The following is a 22,421-nucleotide window of genomic DNA, read 5'->3' as shown; positions in this document are numbered from 1 at the left end:
GTCAGTAACCGCTTTTAAATCCAAATCCCCATGGTGGTCACGGTGACTGTGGTAACGGAAGAAGAGCATGGACAGTTTGTTGCGGTGATGGTCGTGTCTGGGAGCGACATTCTGACACTTCGCGAAAGCAATCGAAAGAGCCCACGAATTAGCAGCGCATTGGACAAAAATATCTCTAAGAAACAGGTTGCGAAGATATAGCTTTTTCTGTCGTTTGTCGAATGGATAACCCGAACTTTTCAGCAAAGTTCCCTCAAAGAAAAAGCACGACTAAAGAGTGGCGACCGCTCATATCACGAAGCTGTCTTTTCGAGCGCGGGGATGAAGACCCGTTCATCCATCTCAAGATATCGTCGGCAGAGTTTCTTGAAGAAATAAACGAGCGCGGCGTCTGCCCCGAGTGTCACAGGTCGCGCATGTACTTTTGCTACACGTGCCTTACCGCAGTTGACAGCATTCGCGACAAACTTCCACAATTGAAGGTAAAAATAAACGTTGAGATAACTGGATTTTCTCAACAAATACGAGATTGAAAATGCAGAATAAACGTTAATATAGCTGGATTTTGTCACCCAATACGTTATTGCAAATGCAGAATAATTAGCAAAGGTTTTAACTTATGAATGGACAACAGAACCCAATATAAATAAAACGGAAGCAATTTTGGAGTGGTAACTTATATATTCTTCAAATCACTTTCCTTTTATGTCTATGGAACCATTGTGTATTCTATGACTAAGGAAACCTGCTGTATTTGCTCTTAGTCGAAATAAAAAGAAAAGTCTCAGAATTATACGGTAAGAATAGCAGACATGTCAAAACCACAGACAGCCCTATTACAAGCAGTGGAAATATGAACAAGAGCCAATATACTGGAATGGCAACTGTAAATTCTGTATCCTGTGCTATATTTCACAGCAGCTTTCAAACTGTATTTCCTGATCTGTAGATCTTTACGTTCATTAATCATGCTTTTACACATGTTCACTGTACTTGACTCGAATTGTAATGACTTATTGCCTCCTTCTACCTTTCTTATGTGATTGGAGTTCATCAGCTTGAACTCCAAACTACTAACATATGTGTCTTATTTTTTATTTCAGTTACCTGTACAGATTGCCATTGTGAAGCATGCCGGTGAAGTTGATGGCAAGAGCACTGCAGCTCACTTGCCTGTCCTTGCCCCTGAACATGTGAGGATTTACACATTTCCAGACATCCCAGCATTCAACCCTGCTGATGTGAGCATTCCTCCTTTTATTGTTTATATCTTGTGCCTGCTCAGTAGGTAATTTCTAGACATGTTGTGTTGGCACTGCCAGGTGGAACTCTCTGTTTTGCTTGACAGCTTTGAAGTAATGCAACAAGTGATGGTATGCTGGAGGTCTTGCTTTCTCATGTATTTTGGGGAGTCTCCCAAGGTTACGGATTACTACAGTGGACTCTGTTTAATTAAAACCCATTTAATTTGAACTGCCTGCCTGTTTGGACTGATGCTTTGGCCTTATCAGTGTGAAGTGTATCAGAAGCTTGCATTAATTTGCATTAATTAGGACTGTCACACAGTGTGAAAAAAATTTTTGGTGCTCTATGAGTTTGAGCTATCGAGAGTCGACTCTGTTGAGCAATTCAGTAAAAATCCATTAGAAAACTGCCATGAAACTGCCACACAAGAAAGGTGTACAGAGTGTTAAGGTATTTTACCAATGCTAGAGATGGGACCTGGAAATGCAGCGTAGACAGGATGAATGCTGGACATCATCATTTTACTACAAAATTACTGACTGATAGAAAACCTGATAATGAAAGAAATACAGGGTCTGTCCTGATTAATGATCTCATCTGAGTAATGATTGGGAAACAAGTTTTGGGGGAAGGAGGGGGAACGTTCAGCTTGACAATGCGACGAGCTCAGTTGCTTTGAGCAGGCAAAGCAAATGGACGTGTTTGAGCATGTACCCCTGTTTCGTCGCTACGCCAAGGAAGCCATGGAGCGATTGTTGGAACAGTGCTACGTGGTGAAGCTTTGCATTAAACTGAGTAAGTCACCTACCGAGACATTCGACATGATCAAGCCAGCATGTGGGAATTATGCAATGTCCAGATCGCAAGTGTTCCAATGGCACAAAGCATTTACAAACGGCCCTGATGAAGTTCTTGATGAGCAAGGGGCCGGGCGCCCGTCGACGACGGTTACTTACGGTAATGTTGATTATGTCGTCCTGAATGTCTTCACAGCCGTTTGTAAATGCTTTGTGCCTTTGGAACATTTCCGATCTGGGCATTGCATCATTCCCACATGTTGTCTCGATCATGTCGAATGTCTCGGTAGGTGGTTTACTCAGTTTAATGCAAAGCTTCACCGCATTGCGCTGTTCCAACGTTCGCTCCATGGCTTCCTTGGCGCAGCGACGAAACAGGGGTACACGCTCAAGCATGCCCACTTTCTTTGCTTGCTCGAAGTCAACTGAGCTCATCGCAATATGGAGGTTCCCCCTCCTTCCTCCAAAACCAGTTTGCCAATGTAGCGCATGCGCACGCTATGCTGCAACTTGTCTCATTACTTTCAGGACAAACCCTGTATTTACCATTCATTGCACGGGCATGCCAGACGGCTTCCAAATGAAACAATTAAATGTTAAGGAATATGTAATAGAATACGTGCTTACATAGTTATTGCCTTTTTCTTAAATGCAGCACACTTCAAATATTAATCTGTATCTCTCTACTACACATGTGATGTCAAAGGGCAATGTATGCTGGTATTTTCTGCAATGGTTTTATAAAGTTCCTTGAACTACCAGTGCCTGTATCTCTTTTTAGTGCTGTCTTGAGGTTTGATAAAGACGTCGCCTAGTTTAGCAAATATAGCTTTCAAAACAAAAGTTATGCTGGCTAAAACTCGTTTTTCCCTCCTAGTGCTTCTCTGTATTTAGGTAGTAAAACCCAGAATTTGTTCTGTTTAGTTTGCGTTTCTATTTTTTATCTTTAGCACTGGTAAAATGTGACAGAAGTAAAATGGCTAATTCACCCAGCCTCATGTGTTAAAAATGGATGCACGTCTTTTTTATATCTTTGTTGAGAAATCCTTCCTGTATAAGGCCTTCCTGCCTCTACACATTACTGATGTTTGGGGATAACTGGCAGCTTTTCTTCTCAAGAGCTGCACTCAAATAGATGCTAATTGGAATTATTTCGTTAGCAGAACGCTGCTTTCTCTCTGCCTGGTCATATGCGGACCAGAGAAATGCTCAATCCCAACAGCACCATGTGTGGTTTTAGTTAAGAGCCAAACCTGCAAGTGAAGTGCTGTTCAAGCTGCATCTCTTTGAGTAAACTTTGCTAAGCTCGTAATGATGTATTGATACGTTAGGTTTAAGAAAGAAAGTGCTACATTGTGCTTGCTGTTTGTGTGCAGTCCTACTTTTTCAATTTATTCTGAACAAAAAGGGCAACTTCAAAGCGAATCCTAATGTTTAAAAACAATTGCCGACTAAAGGCGTTTTTTTTTTGCAAAGGGTAGAATTTATGTTATCCTTGCTTGTACTTGTGCAAATGCTACTTTTTCATGTAATTGTTCTTTTACTAGGTTTTACTGCTGTTTCCTGGAGAAAATGCCCAACCCCTTGAGAGACTTTGGGAGGAAAACCAAAATACCCTGGCCAGTGCTGTGTCACCTTGCGTTATTTGTGGCAAGGAACACATCAGGATACCATGGAAGACATTAATATTTATAGACAGGTATTTTTGTGAACCATGTGCTTTTTGCTCTAATGTGTCACTTTCTTTTCGTCGGGAGAAGAAAAATGTTTCATGAAGCAGATTGACATGCATGATATGTAGCATCCTTGTTTTCACTTGATGGAAATTGATTGAGGCCACTAGAGTTATCGGTGTGTGTTGTTTATGCGGCGGTCACTTGTGTGGTGGCAGTAGTTTCCAGCACCAGGGCTGTAGTTTTTACTATGACAGATGTAATATTCTGTATTACTTCTCATAGCTTTTGTACAATGGGGTGCTGCTCTGGTTTATGCCTAGGAACTACCATACTGATGCTAACCTGTTTGAGCACTTCACTTGTGTTTCAGAATCTATAGTGACGTACATTTAGCTTCCAAGCGTCAGCTCTTGGTGATACACAAAAGACCTCCAGGCTTAATTCACTCTCTTCCATGGTGTGAAGAAGTGACTGCAGTAGGTGTGCCATACCCAAACCCATGCAAGCCCTTGCTTCCAGGTCCATATGAAACATACTAAATGGAACTGCATCGTCACAGACGTCATTCTTGAGTGCACCCACTTCCCTGTCAAGACGGTGCAGGTGCAATTAGATCATAGTTTTATTTAACAGTAGGTGAATGCGGAGTTTTTAGTTACAACTTTCTGCACCAGTAGACAAGTACATTATGAACTCTAGAGAAAGCCCGACATACACCTTTCACTGTGAAAAAATGAGCTGAAACTCATGTGTACCAGATCTCTCATGTTACGAATGCGTCACCATTATCAGAATGGCACAACTACAAGCGTGTAATTTGCCATGCCATAGAGCAAGCCAGGTTCTCAATGTGGTCTGTTAATTAACTAATCAATCACTTAATTAACATCTCAATTAGAACTGAACTTAAGCCATAACTGCAGTTAGTAAGTTGCAAAGAAACCAAGAAAGTGTCCAATTCAACAATTTTGGTCTTGCTGTCTATTACATGTATACAGAGCCCTTTGTTTTCAAGTAAAACCCGATTTTACCCAATTCTTGCACCTGCACCCATTTATTGAAAATCAGGTTAAACCTGACTTCTCCCCAGAAATGCTCTTTCTAGAGAACACAGAAGGGCAAGGGAATGAGGGGCTCAGTTAGATATACATATATATGAAATGGCATAGAGAACGTGAGTTTTCCTGGATAAAGCTCAAGACACTGCGCAAAAATTAGCTGATGTCCTGTGCTCATACCGGAAGGGTGTTTGTTCAACTAGCGATCTTGAACCTCTTTAACACTTGTTATTTCTGATAGGATTTAATTTGAGGATATCTTCAAAAAGTAACTTTTAGAAGTGAGAGGCTGGAACACGGATACTGACCAGGCATTTGTTCGGCATCATGTATCAAGCACTGTTCATGCTAACAGTGTCCTGCTCCAGGGCTCTTGCACATTTAAAATAGCCTGTGTGATGTATATTGACTGTTTTCGCAGTGCACAAGGCAGGCAATTCTTGCTTGCACGTGCATTGCTGCATAGGAAATTGACAGCTCACGCTGCTTAGAAATTCTAAACGATGAGAAAAAAAAGTGATTTGGCGAACATTATATTTTCTGCACAACCTGTCATTTCCTTGTTGTGAAATATTGAGCAAAAAAAATAAGCCATTTTGTGTCCCGCACGAAAATAGTGCTTACTGTAAATTGTCTTTTGCTGTTAAAAAAAAAAGGATCTGAAAGAAAACCTGAAGTTTGGAAATGTTTTTTGAAGAACCAAATTTTTTCCCAAATTTGAGCCCTAAATATATCGCCCGATATTTAACGCTAAAAAATTGCTTAAGCGGGTTCGATCCCGGCCGCGACAGTCGAATTTCGATGGAGGCGAAATTCTAGAGGCCCGTGTACTATGCGACGTCAGTGCACGTTAAAGAACCCCAGGTGGTCGAAATTCCTGGAGTCCTTCACTACGGCGTCCCTCATAGCCTGAGTCGCATTGGGACGTTAAACGCCCGTAAACCTAAACCAAACCATAAAAATCCTTAAAATGTGGAGTTCGGAATGGAAAGAATATCTTTTCAGGGGCAAATTGTCAGCCCCATAATTAGAGAGCTGGGGCCGAATCACGGAACGATCAGGTCACAAACCTGTCACAGGCGGATCCATTAGCCCCGCTGCTGTTGGTTTGGTTTATAATTTATGGGGGTTTAACGCCCCAAAGCGGCTAAGGCTATGAGGGACGCCGTGGTGAAGGGCTCCGGAAATTTCCACCACCTGGTGGTCTTTACGTGCACTGGCATTGCACAGTACATGGGCCTCCAGATTTTCGCCTCTATCTAAATTCGACCGCCCCGGCCGGGATCGAACCCGCGTCCTTCGGGTCAGCTGCCCAGCGCCATAACCACTGAGCCACCGCGGCCGGCGGCCCGCTCCTGTTCGATATGTCCGCCGGTCAGCGCCGACCAATAGGAGCGGGGCTTTGTGATCGTTTTCCAACTGTTTTGAGGTTGTGATCGTTCAGTAATTTGGTCCCTGATTAACTAACATCACTATTTAACTTTTGAATTACCGCAGTCTGAAGGGTTAGTGCCAAGGAGAAGTTCGAAGCAATGAGTCGCGTTTACGCGAATGCGACAGTAGCGCATCATATCAACTTTCTGGCGCATCGCACTCATGTAAGCAGGGAAAATGCGCCAGGAGAGCGCGTCGTGCTCATCTGCCAGGCAAGGGTAGATTGAGAGAGGCAAGTCGACTTCCGAGTTCGCAGCCCTAATGAGGTGAATGAAGACAGGCTTAGAGGCACCCCTCCTTCTTCCTACGGTGTCTCTGTACAATCCTCAGTCAACGTAGGGGGCTGGACCCACCGCCGCATGCACTGGGTGACGGGGCACTGTTCGACCAGACTTGATGTGGTATACATGTAAATGGTGGCATGTCCGCTCCGCGAGATACGCTTGGAGGTACGATGCCCCACTGTCGTATTCACGTAAACGCGGCTGTGGACAAGGTGGTTCCATATCATTATCACCGCAGCGGTGGCCTAGTCGCTTGAGCATCCGCCTCGCACGCGCGAGGTGCGGGGCTCGATCCCCGGTACCGCCGGGTACCCACCGGTGACACAATGGGTACAAGCTTTCCCCTGCCCTGGTGCTCGGCTTATGCAAGGTGAAATGCTTGGGAAATGGGTCTTTGGCCCCACCTTGAGTAGAACAAAACAACCTTGTGTCATGGCGCTATTTGACCACAGATGCCCTTGCGCCATTAAAATTAATTATCATCATCTTCCATATCAGCTTTTGAAACGAAAAAAGAGCTCTGCAGCGCGAGGAAATCTTTCGCTTTTTTAAGGACAAAAGGGAAATTTGCCGAAACTGAGGAAGTTCGCTGCAAACGCGCCGTCCGTTGGTGGCGGGTTGTAGCGCTTACTGCGCCCAATACGAACTGTCTGAGCTATTGTACTACGTCGTGCTCATTAGTTTGATTCCATGGTCGTTATTTTTGAGAGGGACAAAGCCAACGAAAGTGGTGGCAGTGGTGCAATGAAACAGGCAGTTCGAATTTGGCGCCGTATTCATTGCAACACGTCGTCAGCCATGCCGTCAGCGGACGCTTCCTGCGCACGCGCTCAGTTTCGGTTTGTGTGGGAAATGGCACAAAACCGGCTAATAGACATCAAGAGGAAGAAATGGGCTTGGGCTGGGCATACAATGCGAAGGCATGATAACCTTTGGTCCTCAAGGGTAACGGAGTGGATTCCAAAAGAAGGCAAGTGTAGCAGGGTGGGCGGCAGAAAGTTAGGCGTGTGGATGAGATTAACAAGCTCGCGGGGAGGCGGTGGCCACAGTTGGCACAGGAAAGGGTTAATTGGAGAGACATGGGAGAGACCTTTGCCCTGCAGTGGGCGCAGTCAGGCTGATGATGATGATGATGTGAGCACCGGATTTCCATGCGCTGTAGAGCTATTTTCCTTCGTGGCTTATATGGCATCGCCGTGTCCATGGCTTCGAACTTCCCACGGGCGCTACGCACCAGGCCGGGTTTATTAAAAACTCGATTATTGAACTTTCGTTCCTTAGCTATCTAATTCTGATTATTTTTGCATAACTGACGTCGCCTGCGGCTGAAACTTCGTCACTGAAAGGTTTTGTTGCTGTTTCAGGCTCCAGTATATTTAGGATTTTTTGAAAACGTTTTCCGGAACATCCGACGTTTGGATTTTCTCCACGACGCTTGTGATACTGCTAATAGTACGTCAGTGGGTATGGCAGTTAGCTTCCGTCGTCTACCGGATAACAGGACGAACGGGACTGCAGCTGGTCTATGCGGTTCCCGTAGTTTCCTAGCAGATGGCGACACCAGTCCACATGCGTGGTTGAACTCGCTTCACATAACTTTTGCCGGTAGTTCACTATACTGCCGGTCTCAGAGGTGACAGTGGTTTTGAAAGGTGTCGAAATATTAATAATAGCAATAAAAATATTCCACACTTATCAGTTTCCTCAGGGGTCAGGAGGCGACAAGGATATTCAGCAATGCTCTATGAGACAATGAGACCCAAATCAAATTTTTTTTGAGAGGGTGAAGAGCTAAAGAATCTATTTCTAACATTCACTAGACCCGCCGCGGTGGCTCAGTGGTTAGGCGCTCGGCTACTGATCTGGTTTGGTTTGGTTTGGTTTTTTATGAAAGGAAATGGCGCAGTATCTGTCTCACATATCGGCGGACACCTGAACCGCGCCGTAAGGGAAAGGATAAAGGAGGGAGTGAAAGAAGAAAGGAAGAAAGAGGTGCCGTAGTGGAGGGCTCCGGAATAATGTCTACTACCAGGGGATCTTTAACGTGCACTGACATAGCACAGCACACGGGCGCCTTAGCGTTTCTCCTCCATCGAAACGCAACCGCCGCGGTCGGATTCGAACCTGGGAACTCCAGATCAGAAACGCTAAGGCGCCCGTGTGCTGTGCGGTGTCTGTGCACGTTAAAGATCCCCAAATGGTCGAAATCATTCCGGAGCCCTCCATTTAGCCACCTCTTTCTCACTTTCTTCGTTCACTCCCTCCTTTATCCTTTCCCTTAAGGCGCGGTTCAAGTGCCCGCCGATATATGAGACAGACATACTGCGCCATTTTCTTTCCCCCAAAACCAATTATTATTATTATTATTATTATTATTATTATTATTATTATTATTATTATTATTATTATTATTATTATTATTCACTAGATTTGAAGTTGCGATTTCAGTGCAGTGAGTTTGAACTATATATCGGTTCAGTGGTTGCCCAATCAAAGTATTGTTCACTTCCCGTGTGTTTTGATGAGTGCCTCCTCCCTCCCGTGTAAATTTCTTGGCGGGAAAAGCGAATGTGACCCCAGCACTCTTATTTTGTTTTTGCCACTGTCCGGAGCAAGTAGCGGAAATTTTGTAAATACGTAGAGTGAGCAGGGAAGCATTCGATTCGGTATTCGAAGCGCACTCTTGCTATTTTCTTTTTTTTTAAGAATACTTCCCCAGGAAGTGTACTGGCTGGGAAAGACGGAGACAAACACACACAAGACAGGACTTGTCTCTCTGCCTATCTTTGTCTCCGTCTTTGCGCACCAGTACGCTCTTGCGCAAATTAAAGCATATGCTACGACCAACTAGCTCAAACGAAAGTCTTGCTTCCCGCACGTTTCGCGAGTATCTCTACTGGGCAGTCGTGCTGCAGTATATCGGATATAACCTGTGCCACGATGAACGTACATTGTAGCCCGGACTTTTTTTCTACCCCAGGAGCAATAATTTGAGCGTGTCCTACATCTTTCTTGGCACTGTTAACTGAATTTGTTCCCGTGTACAGTCATCTATAATCTTGCGCGCGTTTTAGTACATTGTGTACTGAATGACTCCTAAAGCCGCTAATGTACACACTAAACAATTTCTCACCCTTTAGGGTGTACATCAGCTGTCCCCAGACGAACACCCTTTTCCAATTGTTCGGTGCTAAAAAGGGTGCAGAGATCAGCACCCTTAATGAAGGGTGCACTTAGTGATACTTTAGAGGATGTAATGGTTGCACCCTCATTAAAGGGTACTATTTTTCCATAACACCTCTACGAATGCATGTTGGAAGGGTGCTCCACATTGATTCACCCATGAAGCAAAAGCCTTGGACTGATGCGCGCCATCGAAACTTTCATGCTTTGCAGCCTTCCTGAAGGGTGCTGATCTCTGCACCCTTTTTAGCACCCAAAAGGGTGTTCGTCTGGGGACAGCTGATTTGCACTCTTAAGGGTGAGAATTTGTTTAGTGTGTATCCTAAACAGTGAGTATCAAAGGGCATAGTATAAGAATGCTCTTTAAAACAAAGATTGCACAAGTCAGTGCACTTCCGGCAATGCGGTTGTACTGCTGCTTTTTAACCCGTATAACGGTGTGGACAGAAAGATAACAATCACGGTTATCGCATAATTAACAAAAACTTATCTTTTTGATTATTCAGTTGGTGTTCCATGCTTCAATCCCAGTGTCGAGCTTGTAATCACAGGAGGGTAAGCTAGCTTTCACAAGGTGCACTGTCACTGATGGGGGTGACGATGATTTTGCGGCATAACCCTTTATAGCGGGCGGTGACGCTTGGGTCAATAGCCGGAATGTTGAGAGAAAAAAATTGGGCAGCGCGCGCTCTTTTATGTAAGCGCCTTACCAATCTTTAGCTTTCGCCAGAGCAGTGCACCACCCCGCACATCGTGATTGGCTGCTTGATCTTGCAATAGTATTTATAAAACTAGTGCTCGAAGTGCCTTCCAGTGCAACATGTACGTTTAATCTCTACTTCACTTACTGAATCATTCGCTTCACGATATGCAGTAAAATATTTATGCACGTGAGGGGATTCGTATGTTGAAGTTCGCGACGTTCACGGGTTCCGTTCCGTATATCCCCTTGCTGCACTGTGTCCACTTTGTGGACGCGATTTTTCACTTTTTTTTTTACGTGTCACGAAGTTAGGATGGCGGCTTCATTTGAAAGCCATGCTGGACAGAATGGTAGGGCCACCTCGTGCCTGGAAAACAAAAGAAAGATCACTTTTCAAAAACGAAAAATAAGGATTAAAGTCCTGAAGTTCCAGGTGCGGCTTATATGAAGTGCTGCCTGGAGCTGCAAATTTTCTCTGCACTCACGCGGTGGCATGTTTTACTAAGGGACATTGTAAATGAGTTTTCGTTGCGGAAACAACTTCGGATGAAAAAGAAAAGAATCAATTGGGCACAAACGTGTATTTCTGAAGACTAAGATGTAATTCCGAGAGTGCAGAAGTTGCTCCTCCTTCTCCTGAACTGCTGCCGGCGTCGGTTTGCGCTCGCAAGCAGGCAAGAACACTGATATTGATGTCGTCCTCAGTGTCCTTCTTCGGCGACTTAAAAATCCCGTGAATTTAGATCGCATGCCCGCCGCAAGTGGCCGACCATCTCCGCGCGACGGTCGCACCCCATTTCAGCGCACCTCTGCGACCGACCGGTTGCCGCTGGGCAGGCCTATAGTTAGGCCGCGTCGTCACGGGTGTTCTTTTCTGGAACTGCATCGAACGGCAGCTAAAGCCAACAAAGCGGCGTTATCTAACTCATGTCGACGAAAGGAATGATTACAAGAAGCCGGCTCATAACACGGAACTCCATTACGCGTCGCTGCCTGCTTTGTCTTTGTTAAAAATAGGCGGCCGACAGACTGCAAGCTCCGCGAGGTGGTAAAAAAAATCACAAGCGCGTGCGTTACCAGCGGCCGTGCGACTCGAGCTCTTGAAACGTTTTATGTGGACGTACACAGGGAAGGTTTTATGAGACGCGCTGGGACGAGCAAAGCAGCAGGGAGTCCGGGAGGAGGAAGACGAAACCGCTAGCCCCTATAGCATGCCCAAGGCTAGCCAAGTGCCAGATAATTCATTTCGACCGCGTGACGGCGCCACTAGAGTGGTTAGTAGTGTGGCAATATTCAAGAGCTTTAGCATAACCTCGAGGCCGCCAGCTGCCAATGCTCGTGCGCAGATGGTATGTTTAGTCAGGTGCGGGCATGTGGCGGCCGCGGTAAGCGGTAACGGTAGACGCTGTTTAGAGGTGCGGTTAGGGGTCGCGGCTTGGCGGAAGCTCGGTCAAGTCGACGCCCGCTCCGACCAGGACAGGGGTGCCGTCGGGTGAAGGAGCTGGGTGATGGACGAAAGAGGATTTATTTACTACATTTTGTACAACGTCAAGAACAAATGGGTAGAGTCTCCCGGCCACACTCGTTGCCGAGTTTTTTTAGGGCTCTCATTCCCTAAAGTCCCTAGGCCTCGTCGAGAACGGAGTTGCCTGTCACGTGCTGAGCCTGAGGGAGAGAAGGATGTCCGTCGAAGTAGTGAAGGCTGCGGTAGGTCAGCATGTGATGTTCTCTGGCCAGCTGGTGGTCCGCACGTGTTGCCGACACCTGCTCTTCATAACACCCGACGCGTAGGGCAGGCACGCGGGGTCGGGAATACCGGCGGAAACTGGTCATTTGTCCTTAGACATGTTCGCGACGGTTGGGGATGATAGAGACCTTTAGAACAGGGTGGCCCTATCCTAAACGTACCGCCATCTCGTCGCAGTGCTGGGCACGCCGAAGAGCCACTGGAAACGAGGCCTTTAGTGCCGCAGATTCGGAACGCCGGTGGTGGGTGCACAACACTCTACACCTGTCCGAAGCCATCCTTGTGGGCACAGCTGCACTGGCGCTACGTTGTGGCAGCAGCTTTGCAGTTGGCGGGTTTTTAATGCTTACTGTCTGTGATATCACAGAGACAAACCCGGCGGTATGTGTAGTTTCGACCAAGGTTGTATCTTTGGTGCTCTTCGGGCGTCCAGTATCGGGATTGTGTGACAGAAGGCATGCTGATCAGTGAACATACTGAGGATGGGTTGCACTATCGCGAGTTGCGCTATTCATATTTCTAACCGACTTGTAACCTGCTTGGTCTTCCGAGACTGCAGTATGTTCTAAAAAATAAATAAAAATAAAAAGACTTCGAGACTGCGATTACAACTTGGAGGGGCACGAAATGAATGACTAAAAACTTTAACAAACCCTGGTTAATTAATTGTTTAACCGTGACTTATCTTTCGTCCGCCGGGCCCAAAGACATCGAACGAAGGCTGCGCCCACCCTAACTGTCAGCCTCGTTTCTTTTTATTTAAAATAAATCTGCCCTGATTAAAAAAAAAGATCGCCCTGTATACACACCGAAAGAATGAGGCGAAAAAAAAAACCGCAAAACAGCAGGGCTTTGCTGGTCAAGTGTTTGCGGAGGATGTGCATTACAGGTCGTTCAGTTGCGTCATCGGGAGCGTCACGCGATTTTGGTTACGTCCGCCTTTTTAATCGCTCGAGTTATGTCACTCGCTACGCCTTTCCGGGAAGTTGAAAAGCTTATTCAGGCGGGCCGCATTATCTTGTCGTCATTTGCTTGCTCCATCGCGGCTCTGTGGGCAGCGTCCCCCAAGTTATCTTTTGTTTGCTTGTTTTTCTCTTCCACGATCACCGCCTTCCCCAAACCTCTGCTCTGTATCGTCTCCCTCGTCGCTGCCCGAAGCACGTGGAAGCAGACCAGGAGGATATACCTGGACGCCAAGATGCAAGGTAACATGGGCTTTTCATATGCTTTCTGATTGTTCGTCCGTGCTGGCTCCGATAAACCAGACTAGTGGAGGGCCTGAGACCCCCGAGACCCCCCTTACTTTAAGCTCTGCCGTTCGTGAAGCTTCTGCATATAGCCATTTGGGAGAAAGCTTTGTGCGCCGCCGATCCGAGGGCACTGCAGCCTTCTGTTTGAAGAGCGATCGGCACTATAAAACACACTCGGGCCTCAGAGGTCGTCGATTTCTATGCTGTCGCTTAGATCACGGGCAAAAACACCGCTAAAGCGCAGAGCACGTGTCGAAATTACTTCTTTTCTGTGTAAACACAAACTCTCTCTTCTATATCCTTTCTATACTATCCCTCCTATCATCTTTTCACTACCTTATTTTCTACACTCTCTTTTATTTTTCACCGGCTATAGAGCACGTGTCCGAGCACCTACTTCTTTCTTCCTTTCTTTCTTTCTTTCTCTTTCTTTCTTTCTTTCTTTCTCTTTCTTTCCTTCTTTCATTCTTTCTTTCTTATTGTTTTAAATAAATCACCAGTGTTACCACTACTACTGGCTTTTGTTGGTGTGTAAAAAAACATGCATAGGCTGTATTATCCAACTTGAACTGCACCCCACAATTGGCTTAACTTCTTTAACACAACTCTTCCTTTGTGACACCGTTAGCGCAGCAATACCTCTTCACGTGCAAAGTGCCCTGCCATTGGGTCAGCTGGCAGGTTGGCTGTCTTCGGCCTCCTCGCCGACGCTATTGCTTCTGGCCGTCTCTGTGGCTGGACTGAGCATTGGGAAAGGCTTCCTGCAAGAGGATGGAACATGCAGAAACTGTCGCACTCTCGACAGACACCCGAACCGCGCCGCGAGGAAAAGGGTGAATGAGAGAGAGTGAGTGAAAAGAGGCAGAGACTCGCGGTAGTGGAGAGACGTTCTGGATTAATTTCCACCTCCAGGGGCTTCTTTCACGTGTACTGACGTATCGTAACAGCTCGTGGACGTCTAGCAATATATTGCATTCGCCTCCATAGAAATGCGAGCGCGCTGCTGCCGGGATTCGATCCCGCGACCCCGCGCCCATAGCAGCCGAACGAACAACCGTGCACCACCGCGATCCGGAGCAGCTCTCGTAATCCGCGAAGAGAGTAAGACGTCTAGGGAGTCTAGGGAGCACACCGTCGCTGTCCAATCAAAACTCGAGATCTGAATCCGAATCGCCCACTGAAACACGCTCTTCGGTTTCGAGCAGCGAGGAAACTTGCTCCGGATCGCCGATTGTATAGTACGCCATAAGAAAGCTATCGGTGGACACCTAGAGGTAATAGACACCTTTAGATTACCGTGTACCGTGTTACCGTGACCGGAGTACCGGAATCCCGCCCACCGGCAACAAGCATGCGCTGATTGGTACCGATGCCGAGTATACCTGGCCGGAGTTCGCGGGTTCGAACCCGACCGCGGCGGCTGCGTTTTTATGGAGGAAAAACGCTAAGGCGCCCGTGTGCTGTGCGATGTCAGTGCACGTTAAAGATCCCCAGGTGGTCGAAATTATTCCGGAGCCCTCCACTACGGCGCCCCTTTCTTCCTTTCTTCTTTCACTCCCTCCCTTATCCCTTCCCTTACGGCGCGGTTCAGGTGTCCAACGATATATGAGACAGATACTGCGCCATTTCCTTTCCCCCAAAACCAATTATTATATTATTATCTGGCGCCATCTGGCGGCCTCTAGGCGATCTGCGCATGCGCAGTGACGGCGCGAGGGCTCCCGGTACTCCGGTCACGGTAACGGTAGCCACGGTACACGGTATGCTAAATGTTCCTAATGACGTCTCTTGCTGGGGTCGTCGCTGCTTTCGGCCGGAGCCACACGCGCTTCCCTCCACCATTCTTTCCCTTCATCAAATCGCGGGTCCGTTTTTCGTCGGCGGTGGCGCGTGTCGCCGCGTAATCGTCTGGCGAGGCAATCATTATGAGCGCACGTGTGCTCTCCTTATAGGAGCGCGCGGTCCGATCGGTTACGGCACGCCCCATTGTGTCTTCCCGGTCGTGCCGAGATTTCCGCGGTGACGGTGAATGCCGCGGTGGTGGGGCGCGATGGGGACGAGAGCGGCTCTGCCTGTCTTTCGGGGGACGCGGGAACGACAGTCGCAGCGTTACAGCGCTCCTCGACCGAGTTCAAGTATAGCCTCGACGTTGCGGCTGCATGCACTCTGCATGTGACGGCGTGCTGCGCCCCGCGAACTGCAATGAGAAAAGAATGGAAATAAGGAGGCTTGCGGCGTGTGTCTCCGACACCTCGTGCGCGTGGCACTTTGGGAGCATGTATCTTATACCAGGGTTTGTTTGCCCTTGAGCTTCAGGGAAGGCGCAGCTGCCCAGGCAGCGTGCAAGTGTACATTGAAGTACACACTAAACAGAAAGGAGTGAAAAGGAGTAAGCTGCCCTCTAGCGCTAGAGGGCGTTAGAGATCAGCTGATTGCCTTTTTACTCCAGTATGGGCGTATTCGTGTTTAGAGTGTACAGGCGCCCAGATTCAGTAACTGCTGGCGCGACGGAAGGTTGCAGAATCGCACGAAAGTGTAGTCTGCGTCCCATTTTAGCACGGTATGCCGTGTTTGTGGCATCGCGGAAGGTCGGTATGAAGTGTGACTGGTACGCTTTGCTGGTCGTTGGCATGCAGGGACCTCTGCACTACATGTGCAGCGTGCGGTGAGTTGAGACATAACTACGGTGACCGCGAGTTCGTGGGAAGCCTCCTTCCTAATTGCCCTTCAAGACACTGATCTGGACTCAGAATAGTGACTGTAGCAACTTGATGATATTGTTTCGTTTGGTTTATGGGGGTTTAAGGTCCCAAAGCGACTCAGGCTATGAGGGACGCCGTAGCGGAGGGCTCCGGAAATTTCGACCACCTGGGGTTCTTTAACATACACTGACATCGCACTGTACACGGGCCTCTAGGGTTTTGCCTCCATCGAAATTCGACCGCCGCCGCCGGGATCGAACCCGCGTCTTTCGGGTCAGCAGCCGAGCGCCATAACCACTCAGCCACCGCGTCGGTTAATTTATGATATTGTGGGTGTTTGCGGGCTTTGCGATCTAACTGTGCTAGGCCACATATCTGTGCCAAAATTCTTGCAATCAATGTTTCAGCGAATAATTGAAAGGATAACCCCACCAGCAACTGAACTCAGTTTTGTGGGATCCGACCACGCGTGCCATAGCTTTTTTTTTTCAAAAATATACCCTGTAGCGGATCTGATATGACACCTTGCATGCAGTGTTGCTCGCTTCAAATAGTCTACATTCGAAAACTCCTTAAGGTATGAGGGACTCTAGTCCTCATCACTCCGGATATTTGGACCTCCTCAGGTGTCAGGGAGTCCCCACTACATGGCTTAGAAGAAAGCGTCATGTGTTGCGTACTTTTCCAAAGGCTGTACCTGGACTTCCCTCTCCCCTCTTTCACAAAGGTTCACTCTTTCCCTCACAGTGCGGCTTCGGTGCCCAAGGGATTTACTTCTGGGTCATGGTACGGGGTAAATTTTGTAAGTCAGTGCTTCATGGAGCCTATAACTCTTACGTATCAGTCGTCTCTCCGTCGTATATGAAGCTTTTAGCAATGATTTCCGATCGGCATTTACTAGTGATGTCAGTATACTACTGCAGCATTCAATGCCAGTATGGATGCAAACGTTACCGGCGTACACTGTTGTCAAATTTGAAACAGGGCTGCCGTGCGCCGTGCTGGAGGGCGGCCGGTCGTCCTTCTGGCGTCCCCAGCGGGGCAAGCCGTCCAGCTGGTTGGCCACCGCCGAGGCCGTCCACATGGCCGTCACCAGGCTGCTCGAGCTGCAGGGCTGCGCGGGACACGTGGACGACCTGCTCTTCTTCTTCCGCTTCTTCCACGCCAAGATCAGGTCGCGCTACAGACGGGTGCGTGTCCTTTTGGGTGGCCTGGTACTGCGGCGGGATTTGGGAGCGGGAGGATCTTGCTCTTTCTCATACTCTTGCTCGCTCGCTCAATCAATCCTTCGCTCACTAAGTCACGCACTTGCTCGTTCACTAAATCATTAATTTGCTCGCTAACTGCCTCTCACTCACTCACTCACTCACTCACTCACTCACTCACTCACTCACTCACTCACTCACTCACTCACTCACTCACTCACACCGTCCTTTCCTCCCTTACACTCACGCTCATTCACTCACTCCTTTCCTCTCTCCCTCATTCACTCACACTCAGTCACTGTCACTCACTCTCACTACTCACTCACTCACTGACTCACTCACACTCGCTCCCTCACTCACGCTCACTTCCTTCCTACACTAACTAATAATAATAATAATAATAATAATAATAATAATAATAATAATAATAATAATAATAATAATAATACTTTGTTTTTGGGGAAAGGAAATGGCGCAGTATCGGTCTCATATATCGGCGGACACCTGAACCGCGCCGTAAGGGAATGGATAAAGGAGGGACTGAAAGAAGAAAGAGGTGCCGTAGTGGAGGGTTCCTTCGGAATAATTTCGACCACCTGGGGATCTTTAACGTGCACTGACATCGCACAGCACACGGGCGCCTTAGCGTTTTTCCTCCATAAAAACGCAGCCGCCGCGGTCGGGTTCGAACCCTGGAACTCCGGATCAGTAGTCGAGCGCCCTAGCCACTGAGCCACCGCGGCTGGTTACCACCCCAACAACAGACTCGCTTACTCGCCCTCCCTCCCTCCCTCCCTCCCTCCCTCCCTCCCTCCCTCCCTCCCTCCCTCCCTCTAACTCAGTAACTCTCATTCACTCGCCCACACACTCACTCACCTTTTCTTCACAAGGAACAAACTTTTTGCCTCGCTCACCCACCAGCTTCCTCTATCCGTTGCCCACTCACTCAGCTCCTAGCTGGCTGCGGGCGAGCGAGATATAAGTGATGGAGTTAGCAAGAGGTAGAGGTAGTTAGTGAGCGAGCGAGCGACGAAAAAAAGTCAGTTTGTCTAGAAGAGAACTTTGTTTATTTCGTTGTATATTTAGACATTTTTCGACATTCACCGAGAAATCTACTTCTACTACCGAGAAAGTACTAGTAAGTTTGTTCACACACACACAAAAAGAAACGAATTTAGAATTTCCTGTAACCGACGACAACTGTCGGAGGCGGACCAATCAGTCAGCCGCTGTCGCCGAACCACAGGCTCTCATCAGTCTCAGGCCAGGAAAAATTGGCCAGAACGCAATGCGAAGAACCGTCATATCAGTTCCCGCGCAGCTTCTGTTTACAGCCAACTACAATATAGTGGAGGGAATCGCGCTAAGCGGGTTACAAGACGAAAAAAAAAAAACATACGAAGGAACGATTACGAAGACGAAGTGCGCTCTTCCCTTCTCACGTTTTTTTTTCCGTCTTGCAACCAATTTAGCGCGATTCCCTGCGCAAAGAATAACCACCTAGCCTCCATCTTTGCCTTATACAGTGAACTGCCAAACAGCAGAGAAAGGGCAAAATATGAAGGAGGAACGGTGTGTTGGGCAAGGATGAGAAAAACAAGATGGACGGTAAACCTGGTCCTGCTAGTTGGTTCATTGTCGTGCTTCGTTTCTACTTCGCAAAATGGACAGCAATGAGGTAGGAGAACCCATACCACATGCACAATAGCAGTACGTTTGAAATGTGTTCTTGCTTGTTCCTTGACCTATCCGCCGCGGTGGCTCAGCGGTTATGGCGCTCGGCTGCTCACCGGAAAGACGCGGGTTCGATACCGGGCACGGCGGTCACATTTCGATGGAGGCGAAATGCTGGAGGCCTGTGTACCGCGCGATGTCAGTGCACGTTAAAGAACCCCAGGTGGTCGAAATTATCTGGAGCCCTCCACTCCGACGTTCCCATAGCTTGAGTCGGTTTGGGACGTTAAACCCGATAAACCTATTCTTTTTCTTTTCGCGTCTCCTTTCATTCCGTTCCAAGAGGCAAGACATTATATGTCCTGTGGCAGTAAGCAAGAGGAAGAGCTTTACAGTTAAAATAATACAGTTTACAGTTAAAAATAATCAGGTGAATGAATGAATGAATGAATGAATGAATGAATGAATGAATGAATGACGTAGCATGTAGCCTTCAGCTCAGTTTTTATAACCTTCATATTTAAGGGTGCAAGAAGTGTAATTCATTCATTTAGGGCCACCGCGGTGGCTCAGTTGTTGTGGTGCTATGCTGCTGACCCTTCGAAAGACGCGGTTCGATTCCGGGGCCCTGCCCATGTACCATGGGTGTCTGTGCACGGTGTCAGTGCACACACAAAGAAACAAACATACATACATACATGCATGCATGCATGCATGCATGCATACATACATACATACATACATACATACATACATACATACATACATACATACATACATACATACATACATACATACATACATACATACATACATACATACATACATACATACATACATACATACAAACAAGCAAGCAAATAAACGAGCAAACATCCATTTCGATTAATGAACAAAAATCGACGAACAAACAACCAGATGAATGAAATAGTGAACAAACGAATTAAAGAGATGTTATCCCTCGTGCTTTGAGCATTTCACTCTTGGGCAGAGCGAGAACAGAGGGAATTGGAAAGAGAGAGAGAGAGAGAGAGAGGACGAAAAAGAAAGAAAAAACAACAAAGGAGTGACAGCGAAGCGACGATAGCGATAACGACGACGGCGGGCGGAATTTTCCCAGACGCTGAAAAGCCGCGTATAATGAAGCGGGCAGTGTCCGCTCGGCGCACCCTGTGAAGAGGCCTTTTTCCGCGAAAACTGTCGGCCGTTGGGAAAACCAGGGAAGGTGTATGAAGAGATAGCAACCCCCTCGGTGTGTGTACGCGGTGTAGGAAGATGAGCGGCCCGCCGTGACGACGACGAGGGGCGAGATGTCGGGGCTTCGCTGCGATGATTGGTTGCCGCGTCAAGAAGCCGACGGTGGCGCTGCACTTGCCTGCGATCAACTCATTCGATGGACACAAAGCGGGGGGTGGGCGGGGCTAGAGTGGAAGTAGAAACAAAAATTCAAAAGAACAGCGGGAAAGAGAAAAGAAATGTCGAGTACCGAAAGTCCTTCACTCATACCAGTTGCAAAATTCCCGCTCGAAGATCTCGCCTTGTCATGTGGCCGCTGTCTGGGGGCGTTGTCTGATGCCTGCGCCCCCTTACGAGATAGAAACAATACAGGAATCGTCGCTTTATCTTAGTCAGATGTGCACCGTTTAACTTTATCGATCGCCTGCAGGTGGCGCGACAGCTTGCAGGTGTCCACGTTTTGCACCATGTCTTGAAACCTCGAGACTACGGGTTGTGTCGAAACTGGTACGATTAAAGACCTTTTGCTTGAGCCTAGCGAAGGGCAGACAGAACTGAACGGAGCAGCTCACTGCGTTCTAACGGTGTCGGTGTTATAGTAACGAAAATGGCTGCAAACTTGCTTTGCTTGTTTGTGCATTGTTTTGAATTTTTATGCCTCTCTGCTATCTTTCCAGGACTTGGCAGTGTCGGAGTGAAGACGAGTACAGGTGATCTCCGGTGGGGCGAAGACATGCGATGAAATTGGTTGAAGGCGTCTTTGCTGGCGCTAGCAGAGTGGGAAAGCAGCCACAGTTGATGACACTACGGGGTCGGAAAAGTGGGTGAAAGAAAGAACCACTTGGTAGCGAGGCAATAAACCGAGCTTCGTGCTCTTGGTCTGCAGTCTCGTGTTTCTTGTTTCCTCATTGTTGAGTGTTTGAGTGTGCCTGCTGCTTCGGACATTTTTTTTTATTGACAGCGAAGTCCATTGTCGCAAGGAGCATGGCAGATTAAAAGCGGGAAGAAAAGCTGAGATATTGTCTGTATGCGAAAAACTGTGACGTGACTTGATTAAATCAAAAGGGCTCTAGCGTACGATAGGCAACGTAGCTGGCTTGACCCGACGCCACCACTGAAGTTATGATCAGATTAGGAGAAGTATGAACTTACTGGTTATTGAGTTCCCAGAAGGTTACGCAACCCGTTGGAGGAGCTTATATTGTAAAAAATATCGCCCTCTGAGGGGAGCTGCTGCGATTGCTCGCGTTGCAGAGTCACGTGTGACGGGCTCTTGCGAAACGTTGCATGCGAAACGGCTTCGTAGTCACAGCTGCAAAAGTGTCCTTGCATATTTCGTAAGGCCTGTCGTTTGTTCAACGCAGCTTAATAATATATGTTCGAGTTTTGTATATGTGTATCCCCCCTGCAATTATGCCTTCACAGTGCAGCAGGATGTGTAAATAAATAAATAAATAATGAGTAATATGTAGCAGAGATACTACTGTCAGAATTTTTATGATGTGGCTCTTCGTTTATTTTTTCCCCCTGTTCCTCTTTCGAACTACTTTTCATCACGCACAGATGGCGCCAAAAGTTTCCGGAACACGAAAGCCACTATAAATACGCTATTAGTTGTCCGGGTATGCAGCCAGGAATTGAAGGGTGTGACTGCACATGCCTGTGCATTTTTCGTACAGTGCGCTCCTCAATGTTAAGCGACGCCTCCAGGCAGCGTTAGGCTTTTGCATGGCTTCTGCGTTACGAAGAAAAAAACCTCTGTGCACACCTTTTGCTGTCATTTCATAAGGGCTCATCATTTCAGAAAACGTGCATTTTATTCCGTTCTTGTCTCCCCCCCCCCCCCCCCCACTTACTTCTCGTCCTTGGACCCACTTAATGCCTTCCCGCAAGGGATTCAGGGGTTACCTTGATTAAAGAAATAAAAATAACCGAAAGAAAGTGCATATACGCATGTATGTCCGTTACACATGACGAAGTCGAGAAGCTGCATACTTTTATGGTTACCACGGCCACAGAAACCGAACCTTCTTTGACGGGACTCCTCCTGCGGCGAGTGTTTGCGATTCATGATACTCAAAGCAGGGCAAGCTTGGCCAGCGACTGCAGCGCCACCACCGGCGTTGATGGGGCAGCGCGCACGCCATACAAATTTAGTCTAGTCAGATTCCACTTTGTATATCGGTGCCCTCGCGTATAAAACAGGTTTTGTGCCGAGGACAGACTG

At 47.5% G+C, this 22,421-nt stretch overlaps 1 protein-coding gene across 1 annotated transcript; it reads left to right on the top strand.

Moving 5' to 3' along the window:
- The first annotated feature begins 10 nt into the window (after positions 1–10).
- Positions 11–21,079, top strand: LOC144098875 (tRNA-uridine aminocarboxypropyltransferase 1). The gene is made up of 6 exons (XM_077631795.1): positions 11–482; positions 1,104–1,241; positions 3,590–3,741; positions 13,286–13,332; positions 17,064–17,269; positions 20,872–21,079. Exons 1-6 carry the CDS (start codon positions 222–224, stop codon positions 20,890–20,892), a joined length of 825 nt encoding a protein of 274 aa, XP_077487921.1. The 5' UTR covers positions 11–221; the 3' UTR covers positions 20,893–21,079.
- The last annotated feature ends 1,342 nt before the right edge of the window (positions 21,080–22,421 follow it).

This window comes from Amblyomma americanum, chromosome 7, assembly GCF_052857255.1.
Source record: "Amblyomma americanum isolate KBUSLIRL-KWMA chromosome 7, ASM5285725v1, whole genome shotgun sequence".
Lineage (NCBI taxonomy): Eukaryota > Metazoa > Arthropoda > Arachnida > Ixodida > Ixodidae > Amblyomma > Amblyomma americanum.
Note: the sequence above shows the minus strand (reverse complement) of the source record. Positions and strands in the feature narration are given on the sequence as shown.